Genomic DNA, 16,265 nt, shown 5'->3' on the forward strand with positions numbered 1-16,265 from the left:
TATACATAAAATAGTGCCCGGCACGTGGTAGATATGTAATAAAAATTTGTTCAGCAAAAGAATTGATGAACAACATGAATCTTACAGCCAATGCTCCTACCATCAACCCTCAAACCATCCGCCATGCCCTGTTTCAGACGAAAAATTTTACCACCATCATCACCATCAGGTGACAAATTGAAGAGTCACATTTCACTTATGTTTCAATTTAGTAAGAAATTCAAGTGAAAGAAAAATATCCAAATAAAATCAACTAGCTAATAAAAACTTACGTAGAATATATCATTCGTCTCAGTCTGGCTGTTATTGACTTCTACTTGGTAAGATAAGCATCTGCTATAAAAATTCTGTGGATTCTTCCATTGCACATACAAGTTACCATTTTGGAAGAAGAGACGCTTAATATGGGGGGGATCAGGTTTCACTGAAAGACAGAAATAGAAGAACCCAAATTAGCTTCCAGAATTTTGTTTGATGAGGTTCATATATGGGTAGAGATAATGAAGGTCACGATTAACGTAGAAAGCTTATTTTAAACTGCTTTGTAAAATGGATCCAAAAAACATTTTTGGGGCATCTAACAGATATTGTGAACTCTGGCCTGCATCCAGTTAGAACATGGCCAGGGTATAATCAGGACATTTGGCTGTGAATAAAGAGAATAAAGAAGAAGAATAAAGAAAAGCACTGGGTCAAGATGTGCATCCCCCTAATGGATGATGAGGGGCACCAGGGGTTCCCCCAGCGGCCACTCACGCCAATCAAAGGCCACAATTAAAACATTAGCCTAGTTTGTCATATACCGCAACATGGATGAACCTCAAGGACATTATACTAAGTGAAATAAGCCCAACACAAAAGGACAAATGCTATAGGATTCCACCCATACGAAATATCTAAAGTAGAAACAGAAAATAGAAAGCTGGTTACCAAGGGCTGGGGGAGGGCAAATTAGTGTTTAGGGGGGGCATGGAGTTCCAGTTTTAAAAGATGAGAAAGTTCTAGAGGTCTGTTGCACAACAATGGGAATATACTTAACATTATTGAATTGTACACTTAGAAATGGTTATGATGGGAAATTTAATGTTATGTAATTATAACTGCAATCAAAGTAAAAAAAATTAGCCTGGTCCATTTAGTTTTTCAGGAGTCAGCAATGCTTAAGACTAAGCAACAGAAGAGAGCGGAAGATTAGTGGAATGCAACTTGAAGATGTCATCTTCCAGCTGAGAAGGATTTCCCTTTATGTCGCCACTAATCTCTAGGAAGAAGAGTAGCAAAATGAGCTTTAGAAGGTCCATCGAGGACAATCTGCCAAGCAAGGGGAAGGGCAGAAAAGGGCTCTGCTTCAGATTATCCTACTTGGCAAGTTACCATGACCTTAATCCTCTGGCCTTTGGTCCACAATTAGAATTCACTTGTGTAACGGTAAGTGAAGGGGTGGCAAATAACAGATACTGCTCTGCCCCCAGACTTGGGAACCTTTGTCAATTCGTGGTTATTTGTCTATAAATTTTCTGTATACCATTTAACCATAATCTGAGCTCCCTATTGGGATCTTACAGCAAATAAATAAACATGATGCTTACAGTAGTCTGCTTTTGAGATCTACAAAATACCTCACATCATTTGGAACTCTGGACAGTCCTTTGAGGTCAAGAGGGACTATGGACCCTGTTTTACAGATGACAAAACACTTAGGAGTTTATACGCTTTGTCCAAAGTGAAAACCTAGGATCTCAAGCAGACTTCTGTTTTCTTTCTAAGAAACCAACACTTGGCTGCATTGGTTGTTCTGAGTGTTGGTATTTATGCCACCCAGCATAGTAGCTAGTTTGAATATCATCTCTGATCACTCCTCCTTCAGTCGCAGCCTTTTTCCAACTAAGAGAAAGATTCTTCAGGAACCATATCTTATTTTCTTCTGCAGCATCACCCTCTCCAGGGTCATAAGCAAAAGAGAACAGATCATAAGAGTCAGACAGCCTGTTTCCAGTCTCGGTTCTACAGCTAACTGAGTGTTCAAAGTCCTATCACACTCAAGCAGATAAGAGCAGAGCATGTGGCACATGTGCTCAATAAATATCAGAATTTCCAAGCCTGCTTCTTTAAAACAAAAAAATCAAATAATGGCATACATAAATCAGTCTTTTTCTCTGGGAAAAATCTTAAAACCAAAATCATTGCTTTTTTTAATTATCTGTACTGATTGTTCAAAAGACACACTGTCATACAGGACTTCTAAAACTTACCATGAGAAGTTAAAGGCACTATATTGAAGGACGGTCTAATTTTTCCTGCATTATCCTTGACCACTATTTGGACACTGTGTTGTTCAAAACTGGAATCCTTCAAATTAGTCAGAGCAAAGGAACAACCAATGTGTTGACCTTCTCTATAGATGTCTTCGCATTGAAGAATTTTTCCCAGGCTGCTGTGCCTGCAAAATATGAGACAACCTTCTGGATTACTTTTAACGAGGTGCTCAGGAAACAAAGGCAGACATTTGTTTTCTTTTAAATGACTGAAGAGGACCATGAAAGACAACATTTGCAATATGGAAAAATAGCTTTTCTTAAAACCCTATTTTATGATTGATTGATTGATTGATTGATTGGAGAGAGAGTACAAGTAGGGGGAGTGGCAGAGAAAGAGAGGGAGAAGTAGGCAACCTACTGAGCAGGGAGCCCGATGCAGGGGTTGATCCCAGGACCCCAAGATCACGACCCAAGCTGAAGGCTGAGCCACCCAGGAGCCCCAAAACCCTATTTTATAGTGTGGCTCCATTTCATACTCTTGGAAGAAATAAATGTTCCTTTTTGATGAACACTACTACTTTCTTTTCTTTTTTTTCAATTTTATTATTTTTTAAAATAAATTTATTTTTTATTGGTGTTCAATTTACCAACATACAGAATAACACCCAGTGCTCATCCCATCAAGTGCCCCCCTCAGTGCCCCTCACCCATTCACCCCCACCCCCTGCCCTACCCCCCTTCCACCACCCCTAGTTCGTTTCCCAGAGTTAGGAGTCTTTATGTTCTGTCTCCCTTTCTGATATTTCCCACACATTTCTTCTCCATCGAAAGATGAATGGATAAAGAAGATGTGGTTTATGTATACAATGGAATATTACTCAGCCATTAGAAATGACAAATACCCACCATTTGCTTCAACGTGGATGGAACTGGAGGGTATCATGCTGAGTGAAGTAAGTCAATCAGAGAAGGACAAACATTATACTTTCTTTTTTTTAAGTAAGCTCTATACCCAACGTGGGGCTTGAACTCACGACCCTGAGATTCAGAGTCACATGGTCTACCAACCGTGCCAGCCAGATGCCCCAAATACTGGTACATTAAATAGCTATGAAAACTATAGGAGCCCTGACTCCTTTTCCTCTTCTGTTTAAGGGATGTTACAAGGCCAGCAGGAGTTTTATGCTTCTTGAAAATGCCTCATCTGCTGAATTCCATGGTTTTCCTCTGGTTCTTCTGCCTGCCTGCTTTGTTTTCTTGGCTTCTCCTCTCTCTTCTCTTCTCTTTTCTTCTCTTTGGGTTCACATTTTATCCTCAGCCCTCTTGCACATGCCTCTTTACTGCTTACTCCCCTCATCCATTCTCCCCCAGTTGATCATTTCTATCCCTCGACTAGAATTTCTACACTGGGGATTCCTTGGAGCTAGTCCCAGATTTCTAACTGCTGCAGTGGAGTGTTCCACTCTGGCCTCAAAGTCAATGGCCTTATGCCCTCTCTCCCCTGCCAAATAGCCTGTCTTCTGACCTTCCCCATTCCCATCAGAGCACGCTTTCTCTGGACTCCTTGATTACGGCCTCTGATATCACCCTTTCCCCTCTCCTTTCCCTATATTCCTGTCACCATATTCCATTACTTCTTCCTTCACAGAGCTCCTTGGATTCTCTCCTGCAACATTCCCAGAACCCTCACCCTGTTTAATGTCCTCATCACTTCAGGCTTTGTGTCCTCTCCAGCATGACCTCTCTGACCTTCATTATTAGTCCCCTCCAATCACTGCCAGATCAATGTTCCAGGACACAATGGTTTTCTATGTGTTTCACTCCACATTGTGGCTATAGATACCTTCCATGATCAGTCCTGCTGGCATCTTATTTCCAATTTCACACCTTTATGTACAACTTTCCCCAGTGACCATTAGCACCTAGTGCAGTGCAGGCAGACAGAAGGTGCTCACTAGGCATTTTTTGTCTAGGCTATCAAAGGATTCTGTTTTGTGGTAGCTGGCAGGACAGAGTGAAGCCCTGCATCAGTCATAACCGGAGTCAGGCAAAGGTTCTACAGAAAAGGAAGGCAATTTTTAAAATGAACTAAGAGTGACAATTCCCAAACCCTTGACCTGGTACCTCTGAATCATCTGTAGTTGTATACAATTCAGATTCCTCAAGCCCTCTCCCGGGAATCCTACTCAGCAGGGTTTTGCCCGGGGCCTACGAATCAGCATTTTGATGGCAATTCTCCAGGGGATTCTTTTGAAAATCAGGTTTTACAAAACTCAGATCTACTCTCCTAAATTCAGTCAGCTAATCTTTGACAAGGGAGCAAAGACAGTCTCTTCAACAAATGGTGCTGGAACAATTAGATGTCCATATGCAAAAAGAAATGAATCTAGGCACAGCCCTTACGCCATTCACAAAACTAAACTTGGAATGGATCGCAAGCCTAAATGTAATGTGCGAAACTATAAAACTCTTAGGAGATGACACTGGGAAAAACCTAGATGAGCTGGGGCGTGGTGATGACTTTTTAGATACAATACTAAAGACGATCTAGGAAAGAAATAATCAGTCCACTGGACTTTATTAAAATTAAAAACTTCAGTTCTGCAAAAATCAATAGTAAGAGAATAAGAAAACAAGCCACAGACTCAGAGAAAATATTTGCAAAGACACATCTGATAAAGGACTGCTATTCAAAATATGCAGAGAATTCTTAAAATAATAAGAAAACAAACCACCCAATTAAAAAATAGGCTAAAGACTTTCAGACACTCCACCAGAGAAGATATACAGCTGGCAAAGAAGCATCTGAAAAGATGTTCCACATAATAGTCATCAGGGAAATGCAAATTAAAACAAGTTGCTACCATACACCTATGAGAATGGCCAAATCCAGAGCACCAACAGCACCAAATGCTGGGGCTGATGCAGAGGGAAAGAAATGCTACTTCATTGCTCTTCGGAATGCAAAATGCTACAGCCACTTTGGGACAGAGTCTGGTGGTTTCTTACAAAACTAAATATACTCTTACCATATGGTCAGCAATTACACTCCTTGGCATTTACCTAAAGGAGTTGAAAACTTACCTCCATGCAAAACACTGCACACAACTGTTTATAGCAGCTTTATTCATAATTGCCAAGACTCAGAAGCAACTAAGATGCCCTTCAGGGGGTGAACACTTAAACTGTGGTGCATCCAGACAATGGAATATTATTCAACATGAAAAAAAAAAGAGGCATCAAGACATGAAAAGACACGGAGGAAACTTAAATGCGTATTACTAAGTGAAAGAAGCCACTCTGAAATGGCTGCATGCTGTATGATTCCAACTGCAGGAACCTCTGGAAAAGACAAAACTGTGAAGACAATGAAAGATCAGTAGCTGTAGGGGTTGCGGAGGGAAAGATGAATAGGCAGAGGACAGAGGAGTTCCAGGGCAATGAAAATACTCTGTAAGATGTTATGTTGACAGACATGTGTTATGATACATTTGTTCAAACCCGTAGTATAGATGACACCAAGAGGGAGCCTGAAGGTAAGGTATGGACTTTGAGTGATTAAGATGTATCAGTGTAGATTGTGACAAATGTACCACCCTGGTAGGGGATACAGATAATGAGGGAGGCCATGAATTGTGGGGACACAGGGGTACATGGGAAATCTCTGTACCTTCCCCTCAATTTTGTTGTAAACCTAAAATTTCCCTACAAAAATAGTCTTTAAAAAATAAACCTCAAAATTCAGATCTAATCTATTTACTCCTTCAAGGGTTGTGCAAAGAAATATTTAAATATAGAAAATGGGGGGCACCTGGTTGGCTCAGCTGGTTGGGCATCTACCTTTAGCTCAGGTCATGATCCCAGCGTCCTGGGATCAAGCCCAGCGTCAGGCTCCCTGCTCAGCTGGGAGCCTGCTTCTCCCTCTCCCTCTCCCTGCTCATTCTCTCTCAGACAAATAAAATCTTTTTTAAAAAATACAGAAAATGCTCTTGTCCCTTATTGGATGGTACATAAAGTTTTTTTCCTAGTTGCAGGCCCCTTGTGGTTCATGAATGAATACAATCTTAGAAACTGGGATCCCTGGGTGGCGCAGCGGTTTGGCGCCTGCCTTTGGCCCAGGGCGCGATCCTGGAGACCCGGGATCGAATCCCACATCGGGCTCCTGGTGCATGGAGCTTGCTTCTCCCTCTGCCTGTGTCTCTGCCTCTCTCTCTCTCTCTCTCTGTGACTATCATAAAATAAAAAATAAATAAAAATTAAAAATTAAAATTAAAAAAAAAAACAATCTTAGAAACTAAGTACTGTGGCCAGTTTTTAGATCAGACAGCCCTGGAATGTTTTCTACCCACACCCAGAAAGTGAAGAAATTTATGACACTTTTGTTACATAACTAAAAAAAAAACATGCAGAAAATTGAATTTTTTCAACTAAAGAGAGGAACTTCTCTAATGGGCAATTTTTCCTATTCCTTTTTCACTTCTGTACCTTCAGTGTTTCACATACTCTCATGGACCCCAGATAGGAAATTTAAAAAAAAATTTTTTTTGTCGTTGTAATTTGGACAAAATAACAAAAGGGGAAATATCGGTTTTTGAACAGACAACTTTGGAGGACTTCTTGCAAAATATTAGATAAGAACCTGAGCCAGAAGACATTCAGGTGCTTCCTGTTAAGATTCAGACACTGAAATCCTCTGCAGAAGAATCACACTACAGACATAAGGAGGAAATTGACAAATTTAAAGACCATTTCCCTAAGCCTAAAGATGATTAATGTGGTAAGAAATTCCCTAAAATTCATTGGCAGAGCTAGTCTGCAGCTATTAAGGTCAGGCTCTTTCAATGCCAGCCAGACTCACCCTGCAGGACCACAAGTCACTGCCCTGGGGCTTCAAAGTAACTCTCCAGTTTCTAACTGGGGAGTGGGGAAACATTCTCTGGCAGTTCATTTGACATGATTTAAACTGTACCTAAACCAATTCCAAGTGCTTGATAATTAACAGGCCAAGCATCTGCTTTTCTTTTGTGGTTGTGATTAGAAAGGATTTCTCTAGGGGAGAGCAGGAGTGGAGGAGATCAGGACTAGCTGCTAATTCTTCCAAGTGGGGAAAGAAGCCCCCAATGTGTACTGGTGACATCTGCAAGGGAGTGGGGATGAATAATAATAATAATAATAATAACAACAACAATAATAATAAACCAATATAGCTCACCTGCGTCGATCACTTCCTCTATATATGTTAGGAGTTGGGCACGGTTTCCAAACATGTTTCACCCAATAGCAACCCTGACAACAACCTTAAGAAGTAGCATCAATATGACTCTGCCCATTTAACAGAATATATCTGTTAAAAGAATAAGCTGCAGGGTGCTGAGGGCAGAAGAATACAGAATCTGTGCTGGCACCACCCAAGGACATTTTCTGGGTTTACAGAACTATCTACTGCCTGTGCTATCCAACGCCGGAGCCACTAGCCATGTGTGAAATTGACTAGCAAGACTGAGCAATTGGTTTTCACGTGACTTAATTTTAATTAATTTAAATTAATATGTAAACAGTCATGGGTGAGTTGTGGCTTCGTACCAGATAGTGCAGGTTGTTTACACTACAGAAAGAGTCCATATTGATGACTAATGCTGGAACCACGTATAACAAGAAGTGGTAACCCTGACACCCATCCCCCTCAGGCACCAGTGAACCACCACTCTCCTGGGGTGGCTTCATGAGCCACCTCCAATGGTTGTAGATTATCCTCTTCACAGAGGCATCAACTGAGGACTGACAGCCAGCCTAAGCACCATTTGCTCTCAACTTTGGCTGTGTCAGCCCAAATGAAGAGGAATATTTCAACCCAGAGAAAGAATGCTTTTTCAAATTGGTGGGTCCAATTTTTTTATCATTTGTTCATCCGGAGGGGGCTTAGGTTTTGCACTCTGCGCTAAGACTTGTTTTGTGCTAGTACACGCCTCAAGGTATTTCCCTATCTTTGGGTTGCAAGAACTCCAGGGACCAGGCCACTGTTCACCTCCAGCACCACCCTGACTCCTATATCCGGGTTACTTTCCCACACAGTTGGCCATGGAATGAGGTAGTTTTAAGACTTTTCCTTCCTTCCCTTGCACCTTCTATAGACACAGACTCTAAAGGTTTTCCCTGTGATTTTACCAATAGCAACTCCAGGGAGAACAGGAGGAGTTAACAGCATAATGAACACAGAGATGCTATCAACTAACAATGTACTAACAGCTCTCCCAATGTACTAACAGCTCTCCCCAGACTACACTGCAACATCATCAGAGCAAAGCTCCTCTTTGTAAGGCTTAGTTCCCTGGCTCCTTCACTGGCAATTCTCTGGGGAGTGCGACCTACTCAGTCCTCTTCTCTTTTTACTCCTGAACCATAAAGCTCCTGAGTGGCTTACCCCTCCTAAATCCTCATGCTAATCCCAAATGTTCTGTAAGCTTTGGACCCTACCACACCTTTAAAACTTATTTCTGGAGCACCTACCATGCGGCAGGCACTGAGGATAACAAGATACAGCCCCTGCTGTCAAGGGAGAAGGCAGCCTGGGGAGGGCTACTGCTAAGTAAACAGGAAGTGACAACACAATGTGCTGAGTATTATGACACAGGAAAGTGCAAGGTACCATGGGACACGATGACCGGGCACACACCTAGATCTGAGAGGTCAAGGAAGGCTTTCTGGAAAGGAAGTGATGTCTGAGCTGAGATCAGGACAAAGCAGGGGCATCCAGGTGAAAGGACCAGGTCTGGGACGTACAGGGACGCAGCGTGCTTCCACTGTTCTGTTAGTGTTTGAACGGTCTGTTTGAGGAACTGAAAGGAGCTCAGCGAGGGCTGGATGGTAGGATGCAAGAGGGTGGAGGTGTGCAGAAGGAGGAAGAGGAGGAGGAAGAAAAGGAGGAGGCTGGGCCAGAGGGGCGGAAGGAGCCAGGTCAGAAGGGGCTTTTGTCCGGAGTGCTGAGGGGTTGGTTTGGACTTTATCCCAAAACCACTGGGGAGCCACTGTGTGGCTCTAATTAATAAAAGGAGAAACAAGTATCACAAGTGGGCAAGTGAAACTCCAAAACCTCAAATGAGAATTGTTTATCTCAGGAGAAAAAACAACCCTCAAGACTGAACCACACCACTTCACAGACAGCACTTCTCGACTCTGTCAGGAGCGCCCCTGCAATGGCGGGGTCAGAGTGGGCGGGGGGCGTGAAGGCCAAACCTGGGAGCCAGACTGGAAAGCCATAGTCTGCTGATTTCTGCCTTCTAGTCCAGGACAGACAGAGGGCTCTGAGACACCAAAAATATGTCTCATCCAGCCATCTAGCAAAATGGACATTGTAGGAGCAAAGGCCACGTTTTTCCTATTGGTTTTGGGAGTCCTGGACATGGCACTCCACACCCCATCCTCTCAGAAGCAGTCTGAAAGAAAGACAGAGGGAGGGGCAAGGCCCTGTGGAGGGTACAGCGCTGACCCAAGGTCTTCTGCTTCCCCAGCCTGGCACCACACTGACAGCACACGCCCGTTCCTCAATGCTCTTCCCCAGGGCCCCATCTCGGACAACCCCCCATCTGTGCAGCCCCCACCCTTCATCCAAGCCCCCAGCCTTGCCCTACCACCCCAAGCTCCACCCTAGCTTCTATAAAGTCAGTGCCTCTGCTAGCCTTCATAATGCACTGTTATTTTTATACAGGTAATTGTGTCGGGTGCTGTCTCCCCCTCCACATTTTAAACTCTATGAGCAAAGAGCCATGTTTCTTATCTCTGCAGCCTCGTCAGTGCTTCACCCACACTGTGTGCCAAATAAAGTCTTACTGAATTGAAGTGATTAACCTGGTCCTTTCTTCCTTGTTCTGCTGCTAATAATCCTAGGCTCTAAAAGAAAGGAAATGCTTAAAGATTAATTTAGAAATTCAACAGATTTTGTGGATGTGCTCACAAATCTCAGATATAAGTTATTTTGTGGGAAGCAAACCTACTTTTTTTTAATAATTGCTTTCTCATCAGTTCCTTATTTTTTTTTTAATTGATGCAGGGCTGACATACAATGTGACATTAGTTTCAGGTGCTCAGTCAACTTACTTTTTATCCCTGGGCATGGTTATAATTTTCCTTTTTAAAGGTAGAAATAATCACTCATACATTGCTGGTGGGAATATAAAATGATATAGCCACTCTAGAAAATAGTTTGGCAGTTTTTTATAACACAAAATATGCAATTACCATATGACCCAGCAACTTGGGCATTTATTCCATAAACAGGAAAAGTTATGCTCACATAAAAACCTGAATAGGAGTATTTACAGCAGCTTTATTCGTAATTGCAAAAAATTAGAAACAAGATATCCTTCAATGAATAAATGTTTAAACTGGCACATCCATACCATGTAGTAAAAAAAAAGAATGAATTACTGATACACATGAGTTGCAGGGACTTCAAGGGTATTATGCAGAATTTTTTTTTAAGAAGTCAGCCCCAATTACGTGCTATGTCTATTCTAGTAACATTCTTGAAATGACAAAAATATAGAGATGGAGAACAGATGAATAATTGCCAGAGGTTAGAGACTCAGGAAGAGGAAGGCAAGGAGCAGGGTGCAGAAGGGAGGAGGGTATGGGTATAAAATAGTAACTCAGGGGATCCTTGTGGTAATGGAACTATTCTAGTTTTTACACATGTGATAAAATTATATAGAACCACACTCACACACACACACACACACACACGAGTGCATGTGACACTGATGAAATTTGAATAAGGTGGGTGGATATAACCACAGCAACTTTCTGGTTTTGATACTGTATTTTAGTTATAGATCCTATTACCTTTGGGAGAAACTGCATGACAGGTACACTGAGATCTCCCTGTACATTTTTCCAACATCCTGTGGATCTACCACTACTTTTTAAAGATGCTTTTAGAAACTAGGCTTCTAAAAAAGTAGATGCATCTTCCACTGAAGCAAAGTGCCCATCTTCTTGGGTTTGTAAAAAGAATAGGGATAAAGAAGCTGTGGTATATATACACATGGGAATACTACTCAGCCATAAAAAAAAATGAGCTCTTGCCATTTGGGACAACATGGATGGGCCTAGAGGGTATTATGCTAAGTGAAGTAAGTCAGACAAAGACAAATACCATATGATTTCACTTCAATGTGGGATCTACAAAACAAAACAAACAGACTCTTAAGTACAGAGAACAAACTGGTGGTTGCCAGAGGTGAGGTTGGTTGAGTGAAATAGATGAAGGGGATTCAAAGGCACAAACTTCCAGTTATAAAATAAATTAAGGCAGGGGGATGAAAAGTACAGCATAGGGAATATAGTCAGTAATACTGTAATAATGCTGTATGATGACAGATGGTGGCTACATTTATTGTGGCGAGTACTGAGTAATGTACAGAATTGTTGAATCACTATGCTATAGACCTGAAACTAATATAACACATGTCAATTTATACTTTAATTTAAAAATCATGATAGGCAGCCTGGGTGGCTCAGCGGTTTAGCGCCGCCTTCAGCCCAGGGCGTAATCCTGGGGACCTGGGATCGAGTCCCGCATCCGGCTCCCAGCATGGAGCCTGTTTCTCCCTCTGCCTGTGTCTCTGCCTCTGCCTCTCTCTCTCTCTCTGTCTCTCATGAATAAATAAATAAAATCTTAAAAAAATAATAAAAATCATGATAAATAGGGGGCACCTAGGTGGCTCAGTTGGTTAAGTGTCAGACTCTTGGTTTCTGCTCAGGTCATGATCTCAGGGTCAAGAGATCGAGCACTGCATTGGGCTCTGTGCTAAGCAGGGAGTCTGTTTGAGATTCTCTCTCTCCCTCTGCCCCTCCCCCCACTGTACACACTCTCTCAAAATAAATAAAATATTAAAAAATAATAATGATAAATAAAGCCCCAAAAACCAGGTTGTTCTTTTCTCAATTTTGGTTTTTAATGAGGTTGGAGACCAACACTCCCCAAATAATCACAATCAGTCCTTCTCCCCAAGTCTCCCATACACACTCACCAATAGTAGAGAGTATAGTTGGTGTCAGGGCTTGTATTCCTTCCAGGAAGCCAAGTACACTTCATGTAGCTCAGGTTGTGCCAAACACATTGTAGCTCAGTCACAGCCGACTCAGGATCACCTAGAATATCCAGCCAAGGGTTTAGGATGCTTCTCTCCCTGTCATACAAACCTGCCAATCCCTCTGGGGCATGGGGAATAGTGAGAATGTTTTACCAGACAGCCAGTCCCTAATCTCTCATCCTATTTTACCCAGAAGGCACCCAGGATGGAGAAAACCCAAATCTAACTTGTTACAACTTTCTCTCTCACCTCCAGATACCAAGAAAATATTTTTATGATCACTGAGGGGCCCTAACTCTGTACGCCTAACTGCAGAGAGTTTAAAGGTCAAATAATATTTCAATGGTAGGCAATGAATATGGAATTCCTAAATGAACATGAAAACACAAACAACCCATATATCTACCCGTCTTTAAAGGAAAACAAGTCTATTGAGTTAAAATTTACCTTCCTGTCTTCTGATACTAACACATCTCGTTTTAAAGACTAAACAAATATTCCTCCTGAAGCAATTTGGGGGAAAAGTGAACATAGCTCTTGGTAGTTGTTTACTGTGTGTTGAGGAGCTCTGCAATCTTTATCATCTGAAAACTACCTTTATAAAGCCTTTTGTTTAAGGCATCATGTCAGCAAGTTAAATGCCTATGTTTAAAATGCAAACTTGCTATCCCTCAGGATTCTCGAAGGGGTACTGTCCGGAGGCATCATCAACCATTTTATTGTCCTAATACAATTTATGCTTTTTCAGATTATTTATTAAACTTCTAAAGAAATGAGAGTAGGGGAGGTAAGATGTTTTAAACCATGCTCCCAGCCTCCTGGCAATAGCGAATTTTATTTTACAAATAGGACTTCATCTACTTTTGACCTGTGCAAGGCAGGTAGACAGAAAGGCCAACAGGCCATGTAGTGCTAAAGTTCAGAAGTGGGAGATAGGACCCTCCAAATAAGGGGCAGCATGATATTTATAGATGATGCATATCCAGCATTTACTCTTTGCCGGGCCCTATGCTAAGCACCTCATGTACACTGACTTCCATAATCCTGTCAAGGTCCTGGGAGGCAGGGACTTGTCATCAGCCCCATTTGACAGATGAGGAGAGTAAAGTGGGTAGGGGCTAAGTGATCTGCTGAAGGTCACACAGCTGTTACTTGGCAGAGCTGAGACTTAAACTTGGACATCTGGGCCCCAGTAGCCCTGCTCTTAATCAGGATAAGCTCCTCCCTGCATGCAACCCAAGTGCCAGAAGAAACTGGGTAATGGGCAGGAAGGGAACTAAGGGCCAATGACCAACCTGACTACGGGACAGCTTTTCCTAGGCCAGCGGGCTCATTTTCCTTTTCTAATGCCTTTCCCCAAATATGTTTCACATATCAAGCTAATCTTTCTATCGAATGAGGAGGGCAGTATTTGGGGTATTTTTAAGACCCTGGGCCCGTCATCTGAAGACCAATAGCAACTCACTCAGTTCCCTTCTTCCTCATAAAGTGGATCAGAGTAATAATATATGCCTTGCTCACTTGACAAAATAAGTTTATGAGGCTCAATTTAAGAGAGGGTATATATGTGTGTATATCACATTCCAAATTATTCAATGCTATAGAACTATTAGGCACAGTTATTCAAGTAGTGAGCACCTCGAAGGCAGGGACATACTCGTAATTACCATTGTGCTGTCAGCACCTAATACAAGTGCCTGGAACTTATCAGATTCAGCACATATTTGAAAACTGAATGAATTAATGAACACTGAACATAAACATATGGATAATGTGCATTTATTCCCTAACTTCCAACAAACAGTGCTTTCAGTTACCTTCAGGTGGTGGGGTGCACTTTTCCACCAAAATGCTAGGATTGTCACTTTCATTGGTGCTGCACTGGGACCCCACTTGCAGACAAATCCTCTCATTCAGGGGTACTTCTTTTGAACGATGAGTTTCAGGAGCAATTTTCTAAAATCAGGAAATTGTACAAAGGCATTGCTCTAGCAAACATACAGCAATATGCTTAGGTAATAAAACATCAGCATGGTCAAATATGTAAAAAAAAAATTGAAGGTTATCAGATGGCATACACTGGTGACTCTCAACCTGCAGTGATTTTGCTCTGCCCACCCCCACCATCCCAGGAGGCCATTTGACGATGTCTAAGAACATGTGTGTTTGTCACGACTTAGGAGGGGGCTGCCACTGGCACCTAGTAGACAGAGGCCAAGGATGCTGCGAAACACACTACAATACACAGGACAGTTTTCCGTCCCCTTACAGCAAAGAATTATCCTGCACCAAATGTCACTAAGTACCACTAGTGAGAAACCCTGGTAGAGATAAAAGATAATTTCCCACATTTTAAATGTATAAACATCATGACATTTACCTATAAACCTACCATGCTAACACATCAACTGTCTAAAACCAATTTTAGGGATCCCTGGGTGGCGCAGCGGTTTAGCGCCTGCCTTTGGCCCAGGGCGCAATCCTGGAGACCCGGGATTGAATCTCACGTTGGGCTCCCGGTGCATGGAGCCTGCTTCTCCCTCTGCCTGTGTCTCTGCCTCTCTCTCTCTCTCTGTGTGACTATCATAAATATTTTAAAAAAATAAAAATAAATAAAACCAATTCTAAAGGAAACACAGGAAGATTATCAAAATTCAATTCCTAGGGGTGCCTGGGTGGTGCAGTTGGTTAAACATCTGACTTTTGGTTTTGGCTCAGGTCCTGATCTCAGGGTCCTGGGATGGAGCCCCGAGTTGGGCTCCATGCTCAGCACGGAGTCTGCTTGGGTTTCTCTCTCCCTCTCTCACTGCCTCTTCTCCTCCTTGCGCATTCTCTCTCTCCCAATAAATAAATAAATAAATAAATCTTTAAAAAAAATCCACTTCCTAACTAGATTCAGTATACTATCAAGATCAAGGTAAAAACTGCCTTAAGAATCCAGTAATCCGGGATCCCTGGGTGGCGCAGCGGTTTAGCACCTGCCTTTGGCCCAGGGCGCGATCCTGGAGACCCGGGATCGAATCCCACATCCCGGTGCATGGAGCCTGCTTCTCCCTCTGCCTGTGTCTCTGCCTCTCTCTCTCTCTCTCTATCATAAATAAATAAAAAAAAATTTAAAAGAATCCAGTAATCCTGGTCACCTCTGAGGACAGGAAGCAAAGGGGGGGGCCTTGGACCAAAGACAGACTCTTCATTAAACTTCGTTCTGTACTGTTTGACCATTCTGACTACTTCACACAAACACAGAAATCTTAAGCATAGCTTTATGCCCTGAGTATACCGCCCTCTTATTCTAAAAAAGTAGATGGGCTCTGTGGAACTACAGAAAGCCAGCTTATATACTGCATACAGATGGAAATCACAAATCTGGTCATTATGATTTAGGATCATGAGATTAGAGGGCTCTTTAGGAAATTAACATTTCCCAAGCTGACAGAGTTAGAATAATTAAGAATGAAGCTGCTTTTAATCAGAGCTCCAAGGAGTTTCCTGTTTTGCAATAGTTTCTGACTCAAGTTGGAGATAGCATTTCCTTCTATATACGTGCTGATGGCCCTGAAGTGGAAAATTTGTCATAGTTCCCTCTGTCTGCCACCCTAAGGAGCTACTCTGCCATTTCCCATGCCTACTGCCAGCAGGAGCATGAGGGCCACCATCAGACACTCCCCAAATCAAGACTTAAGGATGCTCTCCGAGAGGTAGCTAGCAAACCAACAATTAATGAATCATAGCAAAGATATGAAAAAAATCACATTAGTGAGACTAAATAGCTCTCAGGCTCAAACAAGACAGCACTCTGAAAGGCACTAGCACTTAAGAAAGGACAAAGAAAGGCATGTGCACAAACCTCTGGCAGGGAGGAAAGGGGGGGGCAGTTTGGCCCCATGGGCACAGAGCACTTCTGTCCCACCTGTAA

At 42.3% G+C, this 16,265-nt stretch overlaps 1 protein-coding gene across 2 annotated transcripts in view; it reads right to left on the reverse strand.

Annotated features, from left to right (window-relative positions):
- IL13RA1 (interleukin 13 receptor subunit alpha 1) overlaps positions 1-16,265 on the reverse strand; it is a 54,708-nt gene that overhangs the window by 26,600 nt on the left and 11,843 nt on the right. For both annotated transcript variants that reach the window (XM_072817291.1, XM_072817290.1), the window contains exons 3-6: positions 14,167-14,305; positions 12,287-12,407; positions 2,253-2,440; positions 273-424 (exon numbers count right to left, since the gene is read on the reverse strand). In XM_072817291.1, coding sequence (XP_072673392.1) covers positions 273-424; positions 2,253-2,440; positions 12,287-12,407; positions 14,167-14,305 — 600 coding nt within the window. The remainder of the gene's footprint in view (positions 1-272; positions 425-2,252; positions 2,441-12,286; positions 12,408-14,166; positions 14,306-16,265) is intronic.

The sequence above is a fragment of the Canis lupus genome, chromosome X (assembly GCF_048164855.1).
Source record: "Canis lupus baileyi chromosome X, mCanLup2.hap1, whole genome shotgun sequence".
In the NCBI taxonomy this organism is placed as follows: domain Eukaryota; kingdom Metazoa; phylum Chordata; class Mammalia; order Carnivora; family Canidae; genus Canis; species Canis lupus.